The 25,817-nt window shown below is 45.1% G+C and overlaps 1 protein-coding gene across 2 annotated transcripts in view; it reads right to left on the bottom strand.

Annotated features, from left to right (window-relative positions):
* LOC144106728 (uncharacterized) overlaps positions 1 to 25,817 on the bottom strand; it is a 467,224-nt gene that overhangs the window by 370,943 nt on the left and 70,464 nt on the right. Inside the window, exon 7 of one of the 2 annotated variants that reach the window (XM_077639574.1) lies at positions 11,891 to 11,962. The exons of the other annotated variant lie outside the window; for it this stretch is intronic. Coding sequence (XP_077495700.1) covers positions 11,891 to 11,962 — 72 coding nt within the window. The remainder of the gene's footprint in view (positions 1 to 11,890; positions 11,963 to 25,817) is intronic. 2 annotated transcript variants of the gene reach the window in all.

The following is a 25,817-nucleotide window of genomic DNA, read 5'->3' as shown; positions in this document are numbered from 1 at the left end:
TGACGAGGTTGCGAGTGAAAATGGTGAGGGCGAGGGCCCAAAAGTGGTGTTGGCTGGAAAGGTAGTTTCCGGACGAAGGAGACAAAATACTGTTTTAAGCGTTGGTACCGTGATGTTCACCAAAGAGATGCTAGAAACAGAGAAAACAGACGATGAGTCATTGAAGGCGTGTTGGATGAAAGTAGGAAAGGTGTTTCGTGGCAAGCCCGGCACTTCGCACTCCAATTCTGTCGAAAAGGGGTTGCTGTATCGCCTCCATCATCTCGCCTCTAGCAGAGAGGTTTGGCAGGTAGTACTTCCAAAGTCTTGTAGATCACAGGTGTTAAGCATTGCCCACAATAGCCCGTTGGCGGGGATCAGGGCATTAAGACGACTACAGATTGAGTTCTGGAAGAATTCCACTGGCCGGGAGTGCAGGAGGAAATTAAGAGATATGTCACGCCGTGCGACACTTGCCAAAGGACGTGCCCAAAGGCAAAGTAGGGAGGGCTTCGTTGGGACGCATGGCTCTTATCTACACTCCATTTGATCGGGTCGCTGTCGATATTGTTTGCCCGCTGTCGCCCACATCGGTGCAAGGGAATAGATATATTCTCACTCTCGTCGATTTTGCCACGCGGCATCCCGACGCCGTGGCTGTGCCAAATATAGATTCAGTGACCCTAGCAGAGGGTTTGGTGGAGATGATTTCACGAATAGGCTTTCCGAGAGAGATCCTTTTTGACCAGGGCTCCTGTTTCATTTCCGAAATGATGAGAAAGTTCAATGATCTCTTGGAGAAATTTAACGGCACACTCAAGCAGATGCTCCGGACGGTCCGTCAGGAGCAGCCCAAAACATGGGATCGCTATATCGCTCCGCTTCTGTTCGCATACAGAGGGGTACCGCAGGCGATTCTGGGATTTTCTCCGTTTGAGTTGATATTTGGGCGAAATGTATCAGGACGGCTCGCATTTCTCAGAAAGCTCTGGACCAGGGAAGAGCTGGGAGAAGACACGAAGACGACCTATGATGACGTCCTCGATCTAAGAGAACATCCAGCAGTCTCAGAAAATATACTCTGACAGGAACAGCAAGAAGCGGCATTTAAGGGTTGGAGATTGAGACCTCATTCTTTTGCCGAGTAGCCGCAATAAACTGCTAATGCAGTGGAAAGGTACATTTGTGGTTTGTGGAGAAAACGACATGGATTATTGGATCGACTGGGGTCACACTAAGAAACTATTCCACATCAATATGCTTAAAAGATACGAAGAGCGTGCGTCCCAGAAGACCGTGCAGGCGTCGTTTTTTTTCGCACTCGAAGAGGGTGACAAGCTCGGGAAACGTAGGCGTTGACTGCACGAGTCTTTCATAAATTGCCGGAAGGGGATACCCAATGTAAAGTGCTACTATACGGTGTTTGCGATGGCTTCCTGTGCAAATGCAGTGTGGTAGTGTTTGTGGGTCATTTTTCTTTTTTCGTCTTTCATTCTCCGGTTATGGGTTGTTCAGTGTGCACATGTTCACCTTAATGGCACAGACATGTTTAAAGTTTTTGTCTGATATTTTGTACTGTTTTTATTTTTCATTTTGTCACATATAAGCTTTGACCATCTCTGTATAAGGTTTGACATGTTCCCTCTGTACTCGTTTCCGTGCACCTCCATGCGGCTCCTGTAAGGCGCCTTCGGTGACTTCGGCGGCGTCCAACTTGTCCGTTTACCACATTAACATAAGTTTTGTGTGCACCAAGGGCAGTTTTTTCAATGTGAAAAAACTTTTCCGGGGGGAGGGGGGCATATCTGATGTGCCCAAGCATGCATCGGGGGATTTTCGAACGCGGTGAGTCCACAGTGGTGCGTGGGACAGCGGAGCGCTGACGGTGCCAGCCCAGCGTCGCGCGTGTGCGCATGCGAATGGTGTGTGCGAGGCGACGGCGATTAAGAGCGCGACGAGCACGAGGAGCGGAAAGCTGACGAGTCAGAAAACCGAGGTATAAAGGAAGAAAGAGCAGCGGAGATTGAGTGATTCCAGTGTGGAGGTGGCAGCCGCCGGACGTTGGGTCCGTGCTGTCGTGGACATCCTCTGGATCTCCGGCGCAAGCCCCCTGCGTTCCTTGCAAGCGTAGTGGTGGCAGCCGATAGACTGAGGGTCCGTGCTGCCTCAAGGCCCCCTTGGATAGCCTGCTTTAAGCCTCTGCCTTTTCAGGCCGCCGTAGACGGGATCTGGCTACGATTCTCCTGCTGTTGACAAGTTATTCTGGCTGTTGACGGGACACCACCAGCATCTCCTTGTGTTCCTCTCCGCTCCTAATACCACCTGGCTCTCTTTCGCCGCTTGCCTCGACGCAACGCCAGCGACGAGAAAACAATACTGGAGCCAGGTATTCGGGGTAAAGGAAACGTGGGGGGTTGCCTAGAGAGCACGCTGTTGTGGAGTGGATCAATGAAGACCCTCTAATGCTATCGCGTTTACTTTTAAAGATTCCTTATGTGACCCTATTGTTTTTTTTTCTTGTGTCTGTCTTCTGTCATATGCGTCCCCTTTTTTGAGCACTGTTTCCGTAGAATTGTGAACCAACGCGCCGCGGTGTCTCAGTGGATAGAGCGCTCGGGTACCCAGCCGGAGTTTCTGGGTTCGAACCCGGCCGCGGCGGTCGCGTTCCTAAGGGGCCGATACGCAAAAGGTGCCCGTGTGCTGTGCGCTGTCGGTGCAGGTTAAAGCGGCTGTGAAAGGCCTCTCGAGGAGGGCGCATGAACTCGCTTAATCACTACACTGCGTTGTCGTTAACCCCTGATCCAGGTTATGCACTTAAAAACACAGCAGAGAACCCACAATCACGCGCGAAAGTTGGCGAGCCCTTCCCGGCAACTTTTTCATGCTCACACCCTCCTTCGTGGCTCGCACCTGCGTGCAGAAGTTGGGAGGTGGCTATTGGTTAGATTCTTTTAGACGTTAGGCAGCAACCATGGCCGCAGCCAATAAGCCGCGTAGCTCTGAGGGTTCAGGAAGCGCCGCCACCGGAGGTGGGGATCGCGGAGGAGCGCGCACCTTCAAGCGTACAAACAGTGACCAGAGGAGAAGGAAAGACGCGAAGACGCTGAAATTTAAATTTTGACTAGAGATAGCTCCTACAAAGTACATTAAAAATTCATGATAGACAACATTCGTGAAGCAGCGTGCTTTAACATCCAAAACAGTCCGCAACTTTATTAGAGCCCTTTTCCGACCGCTTTCAAAGATTACACAGGTGGTCGAAATTATTCCTGAGGCCTCCACTCCAACGTGTTTTCCTTTCTTCTTTAACTCCCTTCTTTATCCCTTTCCTTACTAAGCGGTTAGGTGTCCACCGAGGTGTGAGATCGTCACTGCGCCATTTATTCTCGTCAATAGCATTTTTTTTAACTACAGGGGGTGATTTTCTGTTATGAATTTTTTCTCTATTAGTTTGTACACTCCACTCGTCGACAGGTTTCTGTAGAACCTTTGTGTGCAAAATAACGAGATGGCCACTACAGCCGCTCCGTCATCTTTCCTACGCAGGAAGTTGGGAAAACTCGATAAAGATTGGCGAGAGAGGAGGTCTTTCAATGTGCAATTTTTGGTTCCGTGGGAAACAAATAATCTGCCGCCTAAATAATTGATACATGTTTCCAGGAACGGTTCAATTTGTCCAATTTTTTGCGCAAAGCGACCTCATCTACCGGGGCTATGACAGAGGCTGTCCACAATTTTTAGAAAGTATCTTTGACTAGTTTTCCTTGACAGGAGGTTTGGTGTTGTTACTCGGCAGCAGTGGTGCGAGCAGCACTGTCCACGTCCCGGAAATGAGCCCTCGTTTTTTATTTGCAAACAGGTTGGTGATTTTGCACTCCTGATTGCTGCAACTGGGAAATTTCGGAGTCTGCCAAGCTGCTGCTGCCACTGTGATTATTAAGCGATAGCTGCAAGGCGCGCGTCCCTGGCTTTGTCGTCGCCGTCGGAGTAACCGATGGTTGTGCTAATAACATCCACCTACTGGGTGGATGTTATTAGCGCATCCGCCAGTCATTAACGCCAACAGCTCTATATCACGGTCAACGGGGTCGCGTATGCCTACGGGTGGCTCTGTTTGCAACAGTACACTGCCAGTACAGGGGTGCATCACTTGACCACTACACCAGTGCGATATGAGATCACTATCTTTTCTGCTTGAAAATATCCCCAGAAATTAACGCCTAAAGGGTTATCGCTAAATCTAGCATTACATAGTCGTTAATTACCGCCCGGTGAGTTTTTTCTGTAGGTTTTCTCTCATAAAAAGTAAAAATGAACTACGAAGTATATTCAGCGCTAGAAGACCATAAAAAAGAAATTAAAGCTGAAAAAAGGCTTTCAAAGATCCCTTTGAGCGTGATATTCGCAGTGAACTCTGAGATATAAGGGCTAGCATTGCTTTCATAAATGACGACTATGAAGAAATTAATGGGGAATCTCCAGAAAACCATAGACGAAAAGGCATCTCTGAGAGAAAAAAGTGCCAGACTGAAGCAATGCTGTGAGTAGCTGTACAATGTACAATGTGAGCAATGTGAGTAAAATGTGAGCAGAGTTCGAGGAACGCGAATTTGGAAATCGAGGGAATACATGCGCATGCAAGTGAAAAGTTAGAAGAATCATGGTAGCACTGGGAGATAAGCTCGGCGAAAGCATCTCTCCTTCTGATATCGACGTCCTGCACATCCATGCCGAGCAATGAATCTGATAAAAACACTGTTGCGCAATGGACTAACAGGCACAGACGAGACGTCGTCCTCGAGAAGGCGCGGAAGTTCAGGTTTCCTCGAAAATATTTTGGCTCTGAGACTAAAAAAGTTATTTTTGTCGAAGAGCATTTATGCCCAGAGCGGAACCGACTACTTTGCAAAGCCATTGCTAAAAAAAAGACAGGAAAATTTGTCTGGGGACGCAACGGCTAGATCTATGCGCCAGTAAGAGAATAGTACGTTGCTCAAAATCGAGACTATAGATGCCGCTGCCAGTATAAACTGTACTAAGAATCCGTCAATTTATTTCGAATTGTTTGCTTTCGAATGGCTTCTCATCGCCTTCTTAACTCTCCGCCTTTAAATGACCTAGCCTGCAACAATGATCAGAGTTGCACGAAAATTTTTCATTTAAACTGTCGCTCTGCAATTACAAATGTGAAGAAATAGCAGCATTGATTCAGTCCTTTAAATTTTCTTTCGAGAGGATCATGTTAACGGAAAACAAGAAGCACGATGATACCAGTTGTCTAAACCTTACTGACTGTAGTGAGTTGGTTCTTAACAGGTGTGGTCGCAAGGGCGGTGGTGTTTCAATAGAGGCTCTGAAAACGCGCAATGTAGAAGTAAACAACATATTTACAGAATCTACTCCAGACTGCAAGATTTTAACTGTTCAGGAGGGAAATACATGTATATTGTGTTTTATCGTCCACCCAATGGAAATTTTGATGTATTGCTTCGTGTTCTAGAAATTCTTTTGGAGCTTGTATCATTGAACGAGAATACTTTATTTCTATCGTGTGATATTGATGTTCATATGATATTTGCTTCTGCCTCGCAAGAAGAACTTCTTACAATGATAGTCAGTTAGTTTTTTTAATACAATTGATGTACCAACAAGTATCACCTGTTCGTCTGCAACACCAATTGACCTCATCATCACTAACGCTAATAAACGCAACACAGACGCTGGAACAATTCTTTGTTCCACCACCTTCCAGCGACTGCCTCTTTGTGTTTGCCTTTCTTCGCGAGCGCAGTTTTCATACCAGAAATGACTGTGTCACACAACCAACGAATAGACAACGTAGGTCTTGAGCGGTTCTGTGCGGCGATCAGTGAAATAACATGGGACGGTACCTAATGTGTCAAGAAAGTAAACAATGCGTTAGACACCCTAACAACTAAATTAAGACAGTTGACGATAAGTGTTAACGGCTGCAATGTAGCCGTGAACGTAGAGCTAAGAAAGCTTGGATCCCAGAAGAGTTACTGCGGAAAATAAAGAAAAAAACCTTTACGGGCAGTTTATGAAGTCTAGGAATCATGTAAACCTGCAACAGTATAACAATTTCACAACCAGCTCACCATGTAGATTCGCAGTGCAAAGCTTGCGTATTTTACTGAAGTGTTTTCTAGATCGTCTACCGCAACTGACTTTAAGCGAAGTGATAAGCTCAATAAAACTTTCAATTTTAATGCAAACACTACAACTGATAGCGTCACAAAGGATGACAAACTAATTAGGCAGAAGAGTTTTGAATACACCAAACAGTTATTTTGAGAATGTTATAAAGGCGCTTTGTGGTTCTTTCACTGGTACCTTAGGGTGTGATTGTCTGACGCAATGTTTTGCTAATCCGATGTTCTTAGAGCCTGTAAAAGAGCACGGAATAATAACTATTTTGAGGAATATGAATAGAGTAAAGCAGAGTACAAAGACGGTTTTCAAATCAGACGTTTCAAGTTCGTGATTAATGCACTCACCGCTCTACTGGTCCAAATTTACAATCCTGTTCTTTCCACTGTAACTTTTCCGGACCAAATGAAAATTAGAAAACTTGTTGATCACAATAAGAGCGGCGCGAAAACACAATTGTCAAATTATCCACCAATTTCAGCTCTTCCTGTGCTGTCCAAGAACTTATAAAGATTACCTTTAGAAGATTAACCAAATTTTTAGCAAAACAGTCGGTGCTTTCTGCCAGGGTGGCTTCAGCTAGGGGAGGCGATCAGAAATCGTGCTTAATAAGCAGAAAGAGTTGATTTTAGACTCCTTTCAGGGCTGTAATGTTCTTAGAATTTTTATTGATTTTACGAAGGCATTTTCATTTAGTCCACTATACTCTGCTACTGCACAAGCTACAACGTCATGGAATTAGAAAAATCGTTCAATCCTTAATTCAGTTCTATTTAAAAAACCCATAAGCAATTTGTAGCTAATGACCATAATTTATCAGCATTAAAACCTTTTTATTGTGGAGTACCATAGAGCGCCATTTTAGGCACTTTACTCTTTTATATTTATATAAATGATATATTTTACAAACCCTCAGCCGTGACTTTAAAAGCTTACGCCGACGATCCCACAACGCTATTGCTTGCTGATAACGAAAGGGATTCATTAATGCAAGCCGCGGACTGGTGTCAAGATTTCTGTCAATTCGGGCGAACAGCAACTCGCTGAGCGCAGGTGCCAGGCAGGACCCGATGCACACACCCTCCTGTTGTCTGTACATGTAGCCGTTGAAGTTGACCGGGGAGGTGGATAATTATAGAAAATTGTGGACTGGCAAATTCTGAGGTCGGCACAGTATTCCGCTGTGTTGATGACTATCTTGTCTTTTTCACGAACCTCTCCAAAAACACCTCAGAGGAAGTTGAGCACATTCTTCCTGTGCTCTCGTCCTGCCTTTTGGGCCTCACCTTAACTAATGAGCTTCCCTTGGACCTACAATTCTTCGATATAATGCTGCTAATAAGTAAAAACGACATCTGTTAGAGGTATGCCCCCTGGTCGCAAAAAAACGTACTCCCATTTTGCTCTGGCCACTGGAACCTCGTTAAGAGTGAGACAGCCAACCCTGCCTTGAATAATGCTATTGGCAGACCATTCCCGCACCAGGTTAAGTCCAGCTTCAATTCACAAGTTAGCCGCCTCAATTCTGCTGGATTTCCAGAAGACCTATTGTTCAGTCCCGCGGAAAAATTGTTAAGAGTTTCGAGGGAGCGCCAGCCAAAAAAACGCGCAGAGTTTGGCCGAGCAAGTACCACTATCATTGTGTGTGTAGATGGCTTGTCATAGAAAATAAAAGGGACAGCAGGAAAGCTCAGCGTACGAGTACTTATTCGGGTAAAAAGCGTATCTTAAGACAGGGACTGAGGAAGATATAACAACACAGTGCTGACTTCAACGAGTATTCTTCTGCGCCAAACAAGCTAGCCGCCCTATGTTAGCCGGTCAACACTGACGACTCAGAAGGCGGTGTGCAGCAAGAGGCACCAGCAGCCATTTATTGCATGCAAGTCAAATGTAGTTTATGAGACTCCGCTTTCATGTGGCAGGTTTTACAAAGGACAAACCGAAAGATGCATTAATGACAGGTTACGAGAGCACGCCAATTCATGCTGTTCGACAACAGGTCCTAACCTTGCACTTCATTACCGCCATTGCGAAGGCTGTTTTCCTCTCAAATCAAAGCGCGTCCTAAAAAAATATCGGGTCCAGAGCACGCGGGAGATATGGGAAGCTTTCATGATCCACTGTCACTCTGTGTCAAAAAAAAATTGCATTTCTAGATCATTATATTTTTGACGCGTGCTCTGCCGCCAGATTTTAGCTATCTTATTTATGCACTTGCCTTGTTGCCAAATGTTTATTCTTGCAATGTTGTTTCTTGTCATTTTTTGTAGCTTTTGTAATATCCGGCTGTTCTCTCGAGGCCCTCTTAGCAGCCCAGCTGGGTGCTTGGCGTTTCTTTGTCAAGCTGCGTTGTGCACCAATTCCAGCCTACAATTGCGTTTTTGGTTCATCTTTTTGAACCCACATATCTTCCTGTGCTTCTTGGAATAAAATCCAGCAGTTGTCAGTCTGCGCTTCCTTTGTATCCTTTTGTGCCGCCTTTCGCGCTATGTTAAGCATGAATCATCACTCGTTTTAGCCATACAGTAACTTCTTATGGTAGAGACGATAGGCTAAATCTTCTTATCGCGTGCACAGCGCTAACCGGAAGGTCCGGCGTCCGATAACACGCTTACCGTTGGCGTAAACGCGGTAACAATGTCCTTTAACTCTCTATTGTCTATTGATACTCCCTTGTCGAAGGTGTGTGTGCGATGAGATGCGACAAAACGGCCTCGACATCAATGTCGTCGGCAGCAAAGCAACCGCGTTTACTTCAACAGAAAGACGAGAATACCAGTTGTTGGGCGAGTTGGTGTTCACCCTGATCCATAAGAGCGAAACAGACGGGGCAGACAAGACGGGATACAACACAGCGTTCTGTGTTGCGTCCCTTGTTCTCTGTCCCGGCTGTCGCGCTGTTATGGATAACCGGGAAGGCGAGGCCGCCGACGCAAGCACGCTACCACCTCCGTGACAAGGAAGCAGAGAAATACTGCACCATGACTGCTGAGGCGAGCAGCACTATCGATGACCAGCGCTATGGTACGAGTGCGGCAAGGTAGCCTGAAACAGGCGACTAACCCGGAAGCGAGAAGCGGGAAAAAGACGACAAAAAGTGCGGCCGACATCGGGTTGCGAAAACCTGAAGCGTAGGCAATTGGGTAGCGTTGTGTAAGTAAACAAGCATGTCGAACGAGATTTTTTTCGGTTTTGGTTTGGGTTCGGATTCAAGCCTTTCGGGCTCATTTCCGAGCTCGGTTACGGACCCACATTCAGTTCCCGTACGAACTAGTTCGGAAAGAACCGAACCCGCTGAAAGGAGTTCAGACCAAAAACTGTGAATACCGATGGCTTTCACTTAACATTATCATTCTGCTTACTTTTCTTTGTGACATTCGCACGTAAAATTAACAAAAAGCAAAATTTGCTGAGTCAACAATCCTTTCACTTTACCGTCTCTATTTCACTGTCCACGACAAAAAGCATGAATATACGGCAAGAGCTCCGCAATTAAATGACCTGAAAATTAGGGAACATCGACTATCTGCACACTTGAATCCATCCAATGAGCTGCATAAGAGGAAAAGCTGATGTAATTTGAATTTAAGAAACCATTCAGCTTCAGCAGTTTCAGAGACCCCATCGCATGAGTGTCATTGGAGAATTTCCCTTCGCAGAGTACTTAAGCGTTCGCCGTCAGAACCACCGCAGGCACCCTCTATCTTACCGTGCACTACTGAGGAAGGAAACTGTCCTGTATCAGCAGGTGCATGCAGACAACTTTCCGTCGCCTCAAAACCGACCTGCCAGTCATCTTGCCCCGGCACAACTTCAATACGCATCTCAAGAACTCACAAAACATATTGTAACGGCCGTAGACGTGGACCACATGCTCTGCTCGTGCGTGGAACGTGAAGAAAACGAAGTGCGTTGGTAAGACTGGGCCCCACTTGCCCTGGTTGTTCGTCTGCGCTGCGCTGTGTTGCCCCACAGGAAAGCTATACAGCTTTCTCGAAAACTTTGCAGATAAAGGAAAACTCGTGCTCGTCAGGGGTTTGAACCTAGGACCACCGTTTCACTGGTGCAGTCGCTCTACCAACTGAGCTAACCGGGACGGCAAGCTTATGGTACGGCGAAAGCGAATTGATCAAGAACTCGAAATTAGATTCGTGTTGATCAAATGTTTACGGAATCCCCAAAGGTGGAGTAGCCTTGTAAAGAAAGATTAATTACTCACTTGAAGATCAATGTGTAATTACTAGCTTATAACAAAGCTACTCCGCGTTGAGGTATTAGGGGTAAACATTTGACCAACATTGTTTCTATAACGTACTTGCAGACTCGGTGGAACGATAGAAAAATCAAATAAGGCGCCAACGGTTTCATTACGGGTCGTACTTTGCCGACCATCCGTGAAGCCGATGAGGGGGTACCAAAGTGATTATGAACCAATGACTCACAATAACGTAATGAAATTCGAGGTGAGCCAAGCGATAAATATTGTTACGTGGCGGCCAGCTGAAGAATGGTGCAGAGAGATGATTTAATAGCCGCTGGCCTAAGCCGAGCGCTGCGTCCTGCGCCACTCCCAGCTTTGTCTTCTTCATGACAATATTATGCCTCGATACCATTCATTAATCTGAAGGCGTCGCCAGAGCTCGGGAGATCCTGATTTATGCTAAACTTCGGCCAACCTTCACAACGTCCGTGATCTTGTCCGGCCAGCGCCTCGAGCGCTTGCAAGCGCACGCTCTCGGCACCCTCCGCGCCTGGCGCACGGAGGTACCTCTTGCCTTGCCGCTGGACTTCTAGTACCAGGCAGCGAAGCGAGCGCAGCAAATGCGCCCTCTCCTCCCCTCCTGCACCAGATGCTCGGAGATGGCTTTGCCCCAGGGATGCGTCGGGCACGGGAAAACCAGGCCGCCATTGCCGGCGCATGCAACGTTCACCGCCGATATCTCGGAAATCGCGCCCTTGCCCCAGCCGGTGAGTCGGTGCCCTTCTTGCGTAGGCTTCTATTTCCGAAGAATGCCTCGTTGATGATTTGTAGCTAACTGCCCCGCTCTGTGTATTATTTGCAAGTCCAATAAATAGCATATGAGTGTTCACGCTTTGTTGTCCCCCCCCCCCCCTCTCTTTTCTCAAGCACGCACCCTCCAGCGGTTAGCGAGCGGGAACACTCCATCCGTGAAGGGGGAGTGCGGGGCGGAAGGCTGTCCCCCATATTTCTACAAGCACGCACCTCTCAGCGCACCATTAATCCCTTCTAAGTTGCCCGGCCGCCGTTGCACACTACCGCCTTTTGTGCTTCATTCCTCTTTCCAGCCGCAACGGACTAGTTCGTTCTACTTCTTTGATATCGTCGACTTCGCTGCATCATCTACTCCGCAAGAACGCGTAACCGATAACCTTCAATGCTAAATTTCGCTGTTTGTTTGATCGTTTCAATAAAATTCCACTTCCTTATGTAGTACCCCTGAAATGGGGGTCATTAAGGTAATAAAGTGAACTCAGTTGAACAAACGCCTACCCGAGAATCATTCAATTATCTTCGGTATCTCTGACATAGAGAGAATGCAGGAGAGAGAATGTGCTTGTATCGACATTGAATGGGTGCCACCACATTCACATCACTGTCTCGGAATGTTGTCCCGTTAGCTGTGGCTTGCCAGAAGTCAGAAACAACAGTTTTTGTATTTTTGCGACACGCGTTAGCAATAAAAAAGATATAAAAGCAATGTCTACCGCTGCCTACCTTTGGAAGTTTTCTTCCCTGGACCAGGCTTCGTTCCTCTGTCAGAGGAGGATTGTGTAACACCATGTGGGCCTGCAAGAGGCGTTTATTATAATTTTTAGTAATTGGTACGCGTATTGAGTGTGGGGAACCATGGCTCTGCTTCTCAGAGTGCAAGTTGCACGTTTTTATATCACGGATTTATTGTAGAAAGCGAAGGCGACTGTCTGGAGTGGTATCTGATGTTTCATAGAAGAAGAAGAGTGAGGAATCAGTCTTATCTAAGTGGGGAATAGAAGCGCCGATGAGGTGCCGGCTCTGTTGCCCCCCCCCCCCCCCCTACCCCACACCCAACAGCCGCCACTCGCTTCGTCGCGGGAAAGACACAGTGTTGCCAGTGTTCACGCTGTTCCTTTCGTTTCGTAAGCCTCTTGCAAATTCACGCTTACGCATACAACAACGCTGTGCAGTTGCTAACATAACACGTAGAAGGCAAAGCCAAATAAACTAAGATAGATGTGCAACAGAAAACTTATGCGCCGCCACACAGTGAACCGCGCTGCACTTGTGTAGTCAGTTCCGCGCAATCATGCTCGTTTTAAAGCCACTCTTCTGCTGCGAAGCGCGATAGATGTATAAAAAAAAAACTCAAGTTGATGGTGGAAGTATCCAGAAGTTGGTAAAACTGTGATACGCTGCTTTAAAACCACCCTTCCTCGTTGCAACAAATAATTTATTTCATGTTAGCCCTGTGAGTGTCCGTCTGCCTCAGCCGTCTTTTTTGCGCTGCGTTTTATTCTCGGAATCCTGAACCAACAAGCCTAAGTATCTGCCCTTCTGAATATATCAGGTTGCTTTTAATGAAGGGGTGTTTGTGATACTCCCCGTAGCTGCTACGTATTCATCTATGGAGCGCCCGGAGCGAAACGTTTCATCGCAGGGCCTCACACTATTTGGTATGGTAACTTCCATTAAAAAAGCTTTGACCGGCCAAACACTTTGCTCCCGAAAACTCCCCGGAACATGAGCATTCCCGTGCGCGCCATGTGGCCGTGAATCGGAAGGAAAGTCTTCAGTCAATAAATAATGTATTCACGTCACGGATTCATGAGCTGCGGTACATACAGGGCCATTGTGTAGTGCAGTTTAACAGTAAGCGCTGTTTCACCTACTGCTGATTTTTTAATGCAGAAGTTGTCGTCTGCACGCTGCCTCTTGAGCTTCAGCAAACAACAGCAGCACTTCTTATGTGAAGCTAGACAGCAGGCGGTTTCGGCCAACATAATCTGGCTTTTCTCGGTCAGAAAGCTTCGCGCCTAGAGCTTCCAATGGGGTGAAAAACGATGGCGAAGCTGGAATGTGGGACAACGATCACGCCGAGACCACGCCGCAACGGCAGCAACGCGCATTTTCTGAACTTCCGCACGGAAAAAAACTATTTTAGCTGTGAATCGCTAGTGAAAACGCATCAGCAGTATACTCAGTAACTTTTTTCAACTAAGATTTTCAACCTGTCTGTGTCCCCCCTTTTTTTTTTCATGGACAGTTGTCATACTGTCAGAAAAATGCGTAGGTTACGCCCGCGAGGCTAATATGAAAATTTGCTTGGAATGCACAACATTCCTAGCAGCCCTTTGAGACCTCTTGACTGCCTACAAGGTTTTTCCTTGATTCGCAACGAGCCTACCTTGTTCAAGAGATAGTGAAGCCCAGATCATAGTATCATCACTGGCTGCAGGTTTCCAGACATGAAAAAAAGAAGCTTTTGTTAAGTTGGATTGTGTAGTTTTTTGTGATAGAAGCAGTGTTGTGCTAGTCGATTTGAGATTGTTGTTGATTTCTTCCCCGAACGTTTTGGTTTCAAGAGCAACTTCGGGGCATTTTTGAACATTTTAGTTGAAAGTTGCGTTATACTTTATAGACCTTCCTCTGATAGCCTGAAACGTTTTTCGCTAGAGGAAAACAAATATAGTGCACTAAGAAACACTCAAACCGAAACGGCCAGCTCAGCAGAAAAGAATTGTTTACATATTTGCAGGTCGACCTGTCAAACGTCTTTAGCCGCCGCCTTGCCTGGGCAAGATTCATTCTCATTATTCTAACACCATTCTCCCTTCACACACTTCTCCCCATCACCGGGCCTTCGTCCTGAGAGTGAAGACCGTCTCTTAAGCTCCATCAATAATGAACGCTTCGCCCAAACGAATACAAGTCATCCTGGCGAAACGTTGGCAAGCGCCCTGAGGTTTTCCCCTCCCATATGCACTTTTTGATTATCAAGAACCATCTGGCCAACCTCGCCCTACCCTGGATTAAGATTTGTTTTGTTTTTCAAAAGCACAGCGCGAATGAACGGCGTGCATCTCGTGACGTCACGCATCAGAGACGACCCTTAGAAACCAAATTGACTGAGGCCACGAATAGGAAAATTTTATGGCGATTTACACTGGCCGTGGTGGAGCAGCTTTTCCTGCTCCGCGACGATGAAATCGAGTTCCATAGTGGATGAATAAAACGTACACTCGCCAAAAATGGGTTTTAAAATATGACGTTTCGGGACCACTACGGGTCCCTTGTGCACAATGAAGATGGACGAAATCGAGTTCCACTCGAGTTCCAATCGAGTACCACTGGTCGACCTGGACCGACCGCGCGAATTCCGCTGGTCGTTTGGAGCAACTCCGTTCCATACGGAGCGCACTTGGTTGATCCGCCGGCCAGCGACGGATCTCAGCGGAACTTCCAGTCGGCGATGTCTTCGCTTCCGGAACACACGTGTGATTTTTGGCTATTTTTAGCGCGTGGAGGAATGTCAGCGGGGAACGCTGAGCGCTGTTTCGCGCACGCGCGTTTTGCGCGCGTATGTCGTCTTCGTTACCTTCATCATAGTGGTAATTACGGCATAGCATGAAATGGATAGCCCTCGTGTTGTCTGATGAGAGCTCATCGGAATTTGAGTCCGCGCACTCAGACAGCAGCAGCGACAACAAAAAGTACCTCTTTGAAGCATTTTTCGAGAAACATTTCGAAGAAGCCCCTGCGAAGAGCAATTTCTTCGTTGGAAATTGCCCCGTAAGCACTCTGCAGACATGCGATATATATTCATTTATGAACTTACCTAGAGCATAACTGCGCTCCTCACTGCCTACAAGGTTCACCAAAATGCGGTGCACCTCAGGCGTAACATGAACAAAGCGACTGGTAGGTTCTATCGAGAAAGAAGTGCCTGCTCACCGCTGTACTCGCCGCCTCTCGTCGTCTGCTTACGCAAAATTTGGCGCCAGAATTGCCAGACCTCAACTTCCGGAACCAGTACTTCCGCGGCGCGCTCTACATGTTCCGCTGGTCGACAACGGTCGCTGTGCTCCGAGGCGGTTTGGGGCGCTCTTTTGCGATTCCAGCGCCTCGCTTCGGATCCGCCAGTGGAATTCGCCATTAGTGTGCCGGAACAAAGAATCGTCCGGTTCAGATTTTTGGCACAAAGGATAAGAGGACAGAAGATAAACTGCAGTGCTTGAGGTAAGCAATATCCCGAAATTGCCCTTTAAAGGATACCACTTTGCGTTTATATGTTGAGTCCATTCTACTGCAGTGACGCTACGTCAGACCTCCCACAGAGAGCACTATTGGGGCCATTGCTTTTTCTTATGTTTAAACAGGACGTGTGAGAAAATGTTTCTTTCTGCATGAGATCATTCGGCGGTGATCGTATGGAATATAGCGTAGTGAGGGCTCCCCATGATTTAAATTCTTTACGACAAGATCTATTTCGGACATTTCGTGTTCAGATAAAACCTGCTTTCAGACAACTTTTGAATCCGTACAAGGAGTCTTGAAAATTGGGTGAAACACGATATCGCCGCAAAAATGTGCCTTAAAGAGAATGCGGTTTGTGACTACTAAAACGCTAAAGGCACAGCGTGGGAGCTGGAGTATTTACCTTGGGTCTCGAATTGTGTTTTCAGTTAAATATTAATGATTTTACCCAACTTTTAACGCTTGCTAACAATAAAGTGGCTAAACTAGATGGTAAGTTCGAAAAATGCGTTGTAGAAGTGTACTGCAATAAGGTGTTTGTCTGGGCTAGTAGGTACATGGCACTAAATGAAGGCACAGCGCACGAAAGACGAGACAGAGAAAGAGACAAACACAGCGCTGTGTTTGTCTCTTTCTCTGTATCGTCTTTCGTGCGCTGCGCCTTCATTTAGTGCGTTGTAGAAGCTACAGCTGAGAGCAGAAGTACTGGTCGTCGTTTTATCGGCATTGTTTTATGTAGCGCTAACCACTCTAACTACGCGCTGCATGTTATTCCCTCATTAGAAACCGCGTTGATACTGCATCTTTGTTTGTTTTTTATCGGAAACAATATGCCTCCCAAAACATTTTAATTATTAAACTTACGAAACATAACTCGATTTGTATCAAATTTACAACTCAAGGAGTAAAACCATATTTTTTCTTCTCGAATTTCAGAATAAAATAAAATCTTGAAACAAAGGGCTCTAACTATACACCACTGTTGCGAGCGGTAACTCATGAAATTAAAATTGCGGAAAACAATGCATATTTTACTGAAAAGTACAGACAGTTACGTCAACAATATTATTAAAAAATGCCACTGCATAGAAGTATTGAGGAATGTTAGTCACCTCAATGCTCTTTGCATTGGCTTGTAGACTATGTTTCTGATAAGGCGTGTAAATGTAAGCTTTGTTATCTCGTAACACGAGGATGTTTCAGAAGGATTCTAAGGATTTAGTGTATGAGAAAGTGCCTCTGGCTTTGGTACAGGCCGCCATTGGAATCTGAACCTGGCAACGTTTAACGCTAGAACTTTATCTAGTGACGCTAGCCTGGCAGTGCTGTTCAAAGGAACAAGCGGGCATTAAATGGGATGTCATAGCGCTTAGTGAAGATAGGAGGACAGGTGAGGCGTATACAGTACTAAAGGACGGGCACATACTGTGCTATCGTGGATTAGCGGATAGACGAGAACTAGGTGCGGTATTCTTCATTAATCAGGATATAGCTGGTAACGTAGAGGAGTTCTATAGTGTTAACGAAAGGGTGGTAGCTATCACAATTAGACTTAATTAGAAGTACAAGCCGAAGGTGGTGCAGGCCTACGCACCTACATCTAGTCATGATGATCAGGCTGTTGAAAGCTTCTACGAAGACGTGGAATCGGCAATGAACAAAGTAAAAACATAGTACACTGTACTAATGGGCGTCTTCAATGCGAAAGTTGGCAAGAAGCAGGCTGGCGACCAGGCGGTAGGCGACTATGGGATAGGTTCTAGGAATAACAGGGGAGAGCTATTACTAGAGTTTGCAGATAGAAATAATTCACGCATCATGAATACCTTCTTCCGCAAAACGAGATGACAGGAAGTGGACCTGGAAGAGCACTAATGGAGAGACCAAAAATGAAATTGACTTCAAGCTATATGCTCACCCTGGTATCGTACAGTATGTGGAGGTCCTGGGAAAATGCGTTGTAGCGACCATAGAATGGTAGGGTCTCGAATTAGCTTATACTTGAAAAGGGAACGGAAGAAGCTAGTAAAGAGGAAGTCCATTAACAAGCTAGAGGAACGAGGGAAAATAGAGGAATTCAGGATATCCCCGCAGAACAGATATTTAGCTTTAACTGATGAAGACGACCTTAATGTTGATACAGTGAACGATAATCTGACAGCTATCATCACGGAGTGTCATTACCATGGACATTTTGGTGCATAAACTTCTTCCTGAATTCATTAAAACAGCATAAAAAATTGCTGTATTTCGTTAGTGTTTTTGCTGTATAGAGCTGACTGAAATCACTCGGTGCTCATAAGACGGAATTGTTGTCAGCATGGCTAGAGCTACTTCACTTGAAACCTTTTTTGGATTCATATGATTTGGGATAAAAAGTGTACGGCTTAGGAGAAAAACTAGAATAGGAGATAGACTAGACTAGGAGATAAACTATAATCAACTCTAGGTCATGGCTCTATAGTTAATTGGATTAGCAACTACTTATCAGGCAGCACACAATTTGTAGAAATTAATCATCAAGCCTCCCACATAGTAAATATTGTGTCTGGTGTACCTCAGGGTTGTCTCTTGGCACCTGTTCTTTTCTTGATTTTTATAAATGATCTGACGACTAATCTCAACGTTAATATACGACTGTTCGCCGATGACTGTGTAATTTATCGTGAAATTAATACTATAGAGGATCATGAAGCTCTTAACAACGCATTACATTCTATAGCAAAATGGTGCACTGACTGGCAGATGACACTCAACACTACTAAATCTGCTGTTATGACAGTTTCTAGAAATAAACATAAATCCGACTTTCGGTATACTATAAATGGCACACCACTTATCGTAGTGACTAATCATAAGTAACTTGGCGTACTAATAACCCATGACCTCAGTTGGAACGCTCACGTGGACAAAATCACCTCAACAGCTTTGAAACGACTCTTTTTTCTTTTACGACGCCTCACATTAGCCCCTTTTCAAACTAAGCTTTTAGCCTACAATGTTTTGGTTAGATCTGTTCTCGAATATGCTAACGTCGTTTGGTTTCCTTACACTAATCAAGATATAACCAAACTTGAAGCCGTTCAAAGAAAAGCAGTCAGATTTATATTTAACGAATACAAAATAACCGATTCGCCCACTGAATTAATGAAAACTGAAAGAATAAAATAATTGCAGACCCGTGCAAAAGTCGCACGACTAAAACTCATGTTTCAACTAATAAATCAACATCTAAAACTCGACACTACTAAATATATTTCCTTTTCCGAAGCAAGATCAACGCGTCATAAACATTCACATACATTAAGTGAGTATCATTTCCATACTAACTGCTTTAAAAATTCCTTTTTCCCACTAGCAATTCGAGAATGGAACAGCCTTGATCCCTCCATTACTAACTGTTCATGATTGACAAAATTTAATATTGCAGTTGAGAGTATGTCATGTTATTAGTTATTCATTCCTGGTTGCTCGCGTTCTGTTATTATTATATCCATGGTTATTTATTTATTTTTTTATGTGTAAGCTTTTTTTTTGTCAAACTATGCAGCGTTACATAAACTAAACACCTATACTATGTTAATGCCTTTGCAGTGCACGATTATAATATTTACTGTTTAGTTATTGTCTGCGTATTATAACAACTAGCAATGTTTCAACATTTTGTTATTCTTTGTATAATACTACCGACATTAGCCTTATTCTATGTGTTATTTGATTGTTTTCGTCACAGCTCGGTTGTATTTTCGTTTTACCGTTTGTTGTCTTTTTTAACATGCTGACCAGTTGAATGTTCCGATTATGCTTGACCGCGTTCTGTTAACTTTACTAAGCCCTCCTGCCACAATCCCAATTGGGATTAGCAGTATTTGTAGTGAAAAAATAACTAAATAATCTGTGCTAAAAGAAAACACTTTTTTCAGGCTAAAAGAAAACACTTTGTTCAAAACTATACTACCTTGCTGTTTGCTGTAAAGAATGGAATTTGCTGAGTGAAGAGACAATTATTTAAATCGTTCTAAATATGTTTATTTTCATTTTCAGGACAATCAGAACCAGGCAGCTGTACGCTCAAGCAAGCATGAAAGAAAAGAAATTGAATGTTCCAGTCCTGATGACATTGAGGGCTCAAGTCCAAGCTTGGAAAAGACAACACAATATGATGGTACTCATGAAATGCTTCCTACTTATGAAGATGAAAGTGCTGACTCCACCAGTGATGGCCGAGATACGGACAGCTCTGACCGATAATATGTGGAATGCAGCACTAATCAAGGCACAGAAGAAAACAATGATGTTGAGGAAAGTGAAGCGGAGAGTAGAGAGGATTTTGCTGATGTTTCTGTTCTCTTTGAAGCGTACTTCGAGAACCTTTCAAAGGAAACGCTGCCACATCAGTCAACAACTAAACCAGAAGCACTGCTGTTAATTTTGGTTTACGTTGTGACAGCAGGGCTTACCTGCTCACAGGATAAAGGTCTTCTGACACTTCTTAATGCCCTTTTTCGAGAAGCAGTTGTGCTACAGTCTACCTACTTGTTGCAGAAAATGTAGAAGGAGAAAAAACAGGCACCGAGGTTTCATTTATTCTGCCAGCATTGGTCATCAATCCTCAACATAAAGCAATTTAGTGGCTAATATGGGTGCGCCTGGTGCCTTGAGGAAGGTACATGTGTTGATGGTAAGTTTCTGTGACAATTTCATATGGATCTCGGCACTACCCATGACATTCCTGCGAGCAGTGAAGTTACTTGGGGAGGCCTCAACAAAGAAAAATTTGAATAGCCTAATAGGAATGGGAAGTTTTTCGTCATTTTCGACATCAAGAAAGAGTTATTTGATTTAATCAAGCATTATAACTCCATCCTTTTTGAAAATATGCAGAGGCTTTCAACAGCGATACGAGAGCCAGGAATCTACAGAGATGTGACTGATGGTGACCTCTATTAAAGCATTCGGCGACAGCTCAATATGTCTTAGAGTGATCTCACACTCACTTTTAACACTCATAGGGCATCTGTGTTTGAGTCGTCGAAAAGCTCAATCTGGCCTATACAAGTAATGTTGAACGAACTGCCCTTAGAACTGCGGCGGAGAAACGTGACACCCTCAGGGCTGTGGTTTGGAAAGGACCATCCGCCTATGCGCATGTTTACACCAAGGTTTGTTGGTTAAGTTAACAATATTGGAACAATTGACTGCTGCCATGGTCGGAAAATTGTGAAGTCTGCGCTACATGCAGTTGCTTGTTGTGTGGACTCACCGGCAAGGGCATCCATCCTGAACATGAAGCAATTTAATGGCTATTATGGGTGCACCTGGTACTTTGAGGAAGGTACACGTGTTGATGGTAAGTTTCAGTGACTATTTCAAAGGTGGTTTGTTTCATAAGGGGTCCACAGTAATACCGATTGACCGTTAATCAAGTGTCAAAAATGTATTATGAAGGTGCTAAAGTAGTGTTGAGTGAAACTAAAGCATGGATTTAACTGTATAAACAGGCTCATGAATATAGAACTTCTTCCTGACCTTAAGCGGCTTCAATGCTGTTCCCAAAGTAGACCATAAGATTCAAATAGGTGGAAGTACTGTTTATAAAGCATAATACTTTTATAGTTTTTGACATGCATTGGGTATGTTTTGGTGCTAGGCTGTCAGATTTATATGTGGTACTTGTATGCATTGCATCTGGTATTCATTCCCAATGCAAGAGAAAGGTTCCGGCTGAACTTTGCAAGCTGTACATTATGATAGAACGTGAACTGCAAACTATGCAACTTTGCAACTACGATCAGGTACCTCTACCATGGACAGCTAGCCTGTGAACGGACACACGGGCCTGTGATGGAGGCAATGCGGCAGGCAAGAGGACCAGATGCAGCATTTGAAGATTTAGAGGGGCCATCTCAACTTCTCAGACAGAAGGGCCTTGACCTGGTATGGGACCTACTGCCAGATTACATACGTTGCGTACTTGAGGGCGTGACAAAGCAGCCGGTGGAACGGTGGCTTTCAATTACCGGTTCAGCCTTCTACATCGGGCGGCATGTCAGGGTTTTGGATTGTAGACTGTGCACAATTAAGCCTCTAATCATTTTCTCGAGGACTGCACGATAACTCTCGGAGCGTGCTTATTGAAATGCAACTGAATGGAAGTTCTGGCTTTTGTTTTATAGTGTCCCATGCTTGTCGGATCTCCTGCCTCGTCCATACGTGGTACACTTTGCGCTCCTCGTGAAGGCACTGTTTCTGTTGCTCCATAAGTGACAGTGGCATCTCTGCAGCTGAAGCGTTATTGCTATCTTTTGTGCAGCAGGTAGCTAGGCTCTGTGATGATACAGCAATGACATTTAATGTTCATCAGTTGCTGCACCTACATAAAGACACTCGCAGGTTTTGCCCATTGTGGGGCATTGCCACATTTTCCTTCGAAGATGGAATGTGCCGCACACTGCGGCTTGTTTCTGCAGCCAAGATGGTGCCTATGCAGGTCGCTGAATGGTGCATTATGCACCATTCCTATCGGTGCTTGGAAAGGAATTTGGAGCTTCCAGTTCATTTGGCTGTTGCCAAGAGAAATATTGCCGCTCGGTACACAAGCAGCCACCAAACATGTGCTATCGGTGTGCCGCAGCCTGTTCCTGCATTTCCTGAGGACCTGAGAACTATTTTCAATGCACGCTTTGGCTGCATCCCTCAAATGTCAAGATACTTTCGAGCTCAAATTGGCAGTATTATTACACATAGGTCTAATTATTGAACACCGGAAAAGACCTGTTCTTGTTATGTTAACATCCCACGACGGCGGCACGACGGCGCGTAACTCAGTGGCGACGAAAAATAAAACTTAATACCTAGACGCGCATAAATGTTAGAGATTAGCTGTCTCGCCTATATGTTGAATGCTTCCTAAAGTTTGTTTTAATAGAGTTTCATCAATGTAGCTTACATATTGCGCTTACTATGCGCAATGAGCTACGATAGCATGGAGCCTATGGCGAGGTCTCGAAATATACCCCACTTGACTTCACTTTATCGCTCCCCAAAGCCCTAATTTAATATACATCGACAAGCTCTCAGAGCTACAGGTAGCGCAATGTCCTACATTTAAATAAATATAAAGTATTTTACATTTGAGTGGAGCAAAAGATTTTCTGCACTGTTTTTCTAGTGATTATGAATCCCCCGCTCCGGCAAGAAACGCGTGGCTCCCTTTCACGGTGTGTTGGCAAGGCGCACGTCCGTGCTACAGTGGCCCTGCTACAGTGTCCCTGTTTTGGTAGTTTTTCTGGGAGGTTGACCCGTGCCGTAAGAATGCACAGTTTTATCAAACGTTCTCCCATTCGAGTAAGGCTACGACCATGAGCTGCTACATAATGTCCTACAAGAAAGCGCGTGCCTACTATGAGGTATAAGGAGGAAATCAAAAGGAGGCTCTTGTTTGACAGGTACATTTTTTAAGCGCATACAGTGACCCCACGACACAAGCATAGGTGATAGTGGAATTGCGTGCTCATTAGCAGTGCAAAGCAATGAAACTTCCGGGTACTTTCGTTCAAGCAGTGAAATGCGTAATTCCCGGACGCTCAAACTTAGAGCTCACTGACCGATACTTGTATATGGTTCTTGCACGGGCATTGAAAATTTTAAATCGCGTATTAATGACTACATTTTAACACTCCAGTTATTAGCCTCAATAGCAGACACCTCTTCGAAAGTTTTGTCGATGTGGTGAAAGTGCAGCACTGACGCGTTTAAGTGACTGAGTGCTGCACTATAAGAGGCAACAAACCTGATGCTGCGTTATATGGCAGTAGGTGAATTGTACAATCTAAAAATTAGTGTGTGGTAGTTCACAACATGTTTTTCTAGGTTGGTACACTGCCTCTCACGATTCGATCGTTCGCCGTCGATAAGGGCTTTACCATTGCTGTAATCCATGCTAGTTTCGGCATTTATGTCAACGGTGTACGTAAACTATGAACCACCAACGAAGACTTCACAGAATGGCATGCTGGGAACTATTCTGAAGAATGGGCCATCGGTACGGCAAGCTAGTAACTACGCCGTTACCCAGAGCAGCAATCAAGAATCAAACCCTTGTTAAGCATTATGATTTAAATTTGCTGAGAAATGAACAGAAGTTTTTGTCCGATAACACGATGTTTCAAAGCTTAGTGGTTATCTCCAGCGCGGCGGCTGGGCGCTCCATCCAGCTCGCTTGTGCAATGTGCAGCTCGCACGAGCGATTAGCGACAGGACGCTATGTGCTCGCGACCCTGAATATGCAGTGAATTTACCGTGTTGCGAATATGTGCAACAGTACTTATATGCATTGTCGCAAGAGTGGCGCGAACATATTAGTTTTTTTTTTTGCATATGGCGTGCGAACCTACTCCCGTTTTTTTATTTTTTTGTCACTCTTCTATGTACTTCTCGCTATCCTATCGATTTGCAATTATTTCCGCCGGTTGCAGTTCAAGTGCTTGAGAGATTAGATAGCAATCGCCGGGCCGGCAACATTTATAGTTTCCTTTTTGTATTTTCGTCAGTTGTTGCCTCTGAAGCGATTAGTAAACTACTACTTCTTCAAGGTGTGGCTCCGGGGAGTTGCAGGGGCTTTATAAGCACACAAACTACGGGAGTAAGAAGAGGGAGCCGTTTCCAGGAAAATATTAACACTATCCGGCGACTTTTAAATGTGCCATAACTTGTTTCCACAGCCTACGACACCAAGCACTCGAAGAAAGGTATATATTGCATCCATCATGACCACGCCTTAGGCGTTATCTTTAGGATGACTATCTTTGAAGGGGCAGAGGAGGCGTCCGATAATGGTGGCCGGCTTGTGTGTAGTTTGCATCCCTTCCTTTCAGAGAATACTGGCCAAGGTTTCGCTGACACCTTCTACGTACGAGCTGCATACGCGATTTTGCCACTAGCGTGTCCTTAGCGTGTAAGCATATACAGTTGTTTTCGTAGCATCCTTTTCGGGTTTGGATGATACATCGAGTGAAGAATCTTGGGTATTCATTTCTTAGAAAAGTTTTCTTTTGCTGATGATGAGTTTTAATTGTGCAATGGCAACCTCGCACCGAGCGCAATGGGATGAAGTGTTTTCTTCAACACAAGGTTAGGTGAAAGACCATTTTCCAAGCGCTTCAGCTCAAAGAAACCAAGCGCCAGTCTTCGAGAGAACTTGCGCCCATTGGAAACCAGTGGGTAAACGGCGGCACTGGGGAACGAATCACACACCGTCCTCAAACCACATGCTTAAAGCGATATGCCATTGCTGTTATCGCTTGTTTTTGAAATAAACAAGCAAGAATTGGGAATCATCTTAACCAAAAATTCCTTGAATTTCCCGCTACCCTTCCGGCAGAATTTTTGTCAGTGTTCCTCCAACAAAGGCTACGAGAACAAGACGCACGGGTCGCACCATCAAACGGCGAAGAAGTGGGAGAGGCGGTAATGCGAAGGGTCAAGGATGTCAGCAGGTGCTTAGGTAGGGCGAAATTCTTTTTCAAGAGGTACACGAGCACCCGGTTGCAGATGGTAAGGGGGAGGAAGAAAAGGACAATGGGGAGGGGTCTCCTGCTGTGCCTTTGACTGCCTTTCTTTTTTTCATTCTTTTATTTTACCTCGAATTGTGGAGGGCAGTCCGTGGTTGCTTATTGAATGCGCTGTGTTTCTGCCCCCTACGGAGTGAAGCATGACGTAGTCGGCGCCGCTGTGAAAACGGCCCGGAACGGTCATGGATGCACTTTTGTCTCCAGAGTGTCATAAAAAAAAAACACAACCGCTAATGTGCCAGTCCTGGCAAAGGGCCTCTACAGACGCTGACAAAAATTTGCCAGAAAGGACATCAGAGTTTCTGCTGAAGATCAGTTACATGCTTTAATGTCTTCCACCAACCTAAGGAATTCCACCAGCATTGTTAAAAGCACAGCGCATGGCACAGGTAAGAGTGGCACAAAAACAAATGTCGGATGATTTAGTGTTGTTTCGCCAAATGCAATTAGGAGTGCTAGCACTTCGGTTTTTAGTGCTGTTTCAGTGTTCGGTTCCGTTGCGCACGGATGCAGTTGATAAGGACGATGATACCCAAAACACAGCGCAGGAGACTGGTATTTTAGGATGCAGAATTTTCGGCGGCGGCGATGTTGCAGTTGTCTAATGCAGTAACCAGCAAAGCTGATTTGTTCTCGCCGCCTCGGGTTCAAAACTACTCGCGGCCGTAAAACATTTCCGATTATTTTATTTCAGGTCAAGTAAATTTCAGACATACAAACAGACCACTTCGAAATCCAAAATTTAAGCCTCAGTGCCACAATAAAAAATGCGACCCCGTTAGCCCACTGTTGTTCTACTAACGTGTGGAGGCAGAAGTTGCTATCAATGCGGCCGCTCC

This window comes from Amblyomma americanum, chromosome 10, assembly GCF_052857255.1.
Source record: "Amblyomma americanum isolate KBUSLIRL-KWMA chromosome 10, ASM5285725v1, whole genome shotgun sequence".
Lineage (NCBI taxonomy): Eukaryota > Metazoa > Arthropoda > Arachnida > Ixodida > Ixodidae > Amblyomma > Amblyomma americanum.
Note: the sequence above shows the minus strand (reverse complement) of the source record. Positions and strands in the feature narration are given on the sequence as shown.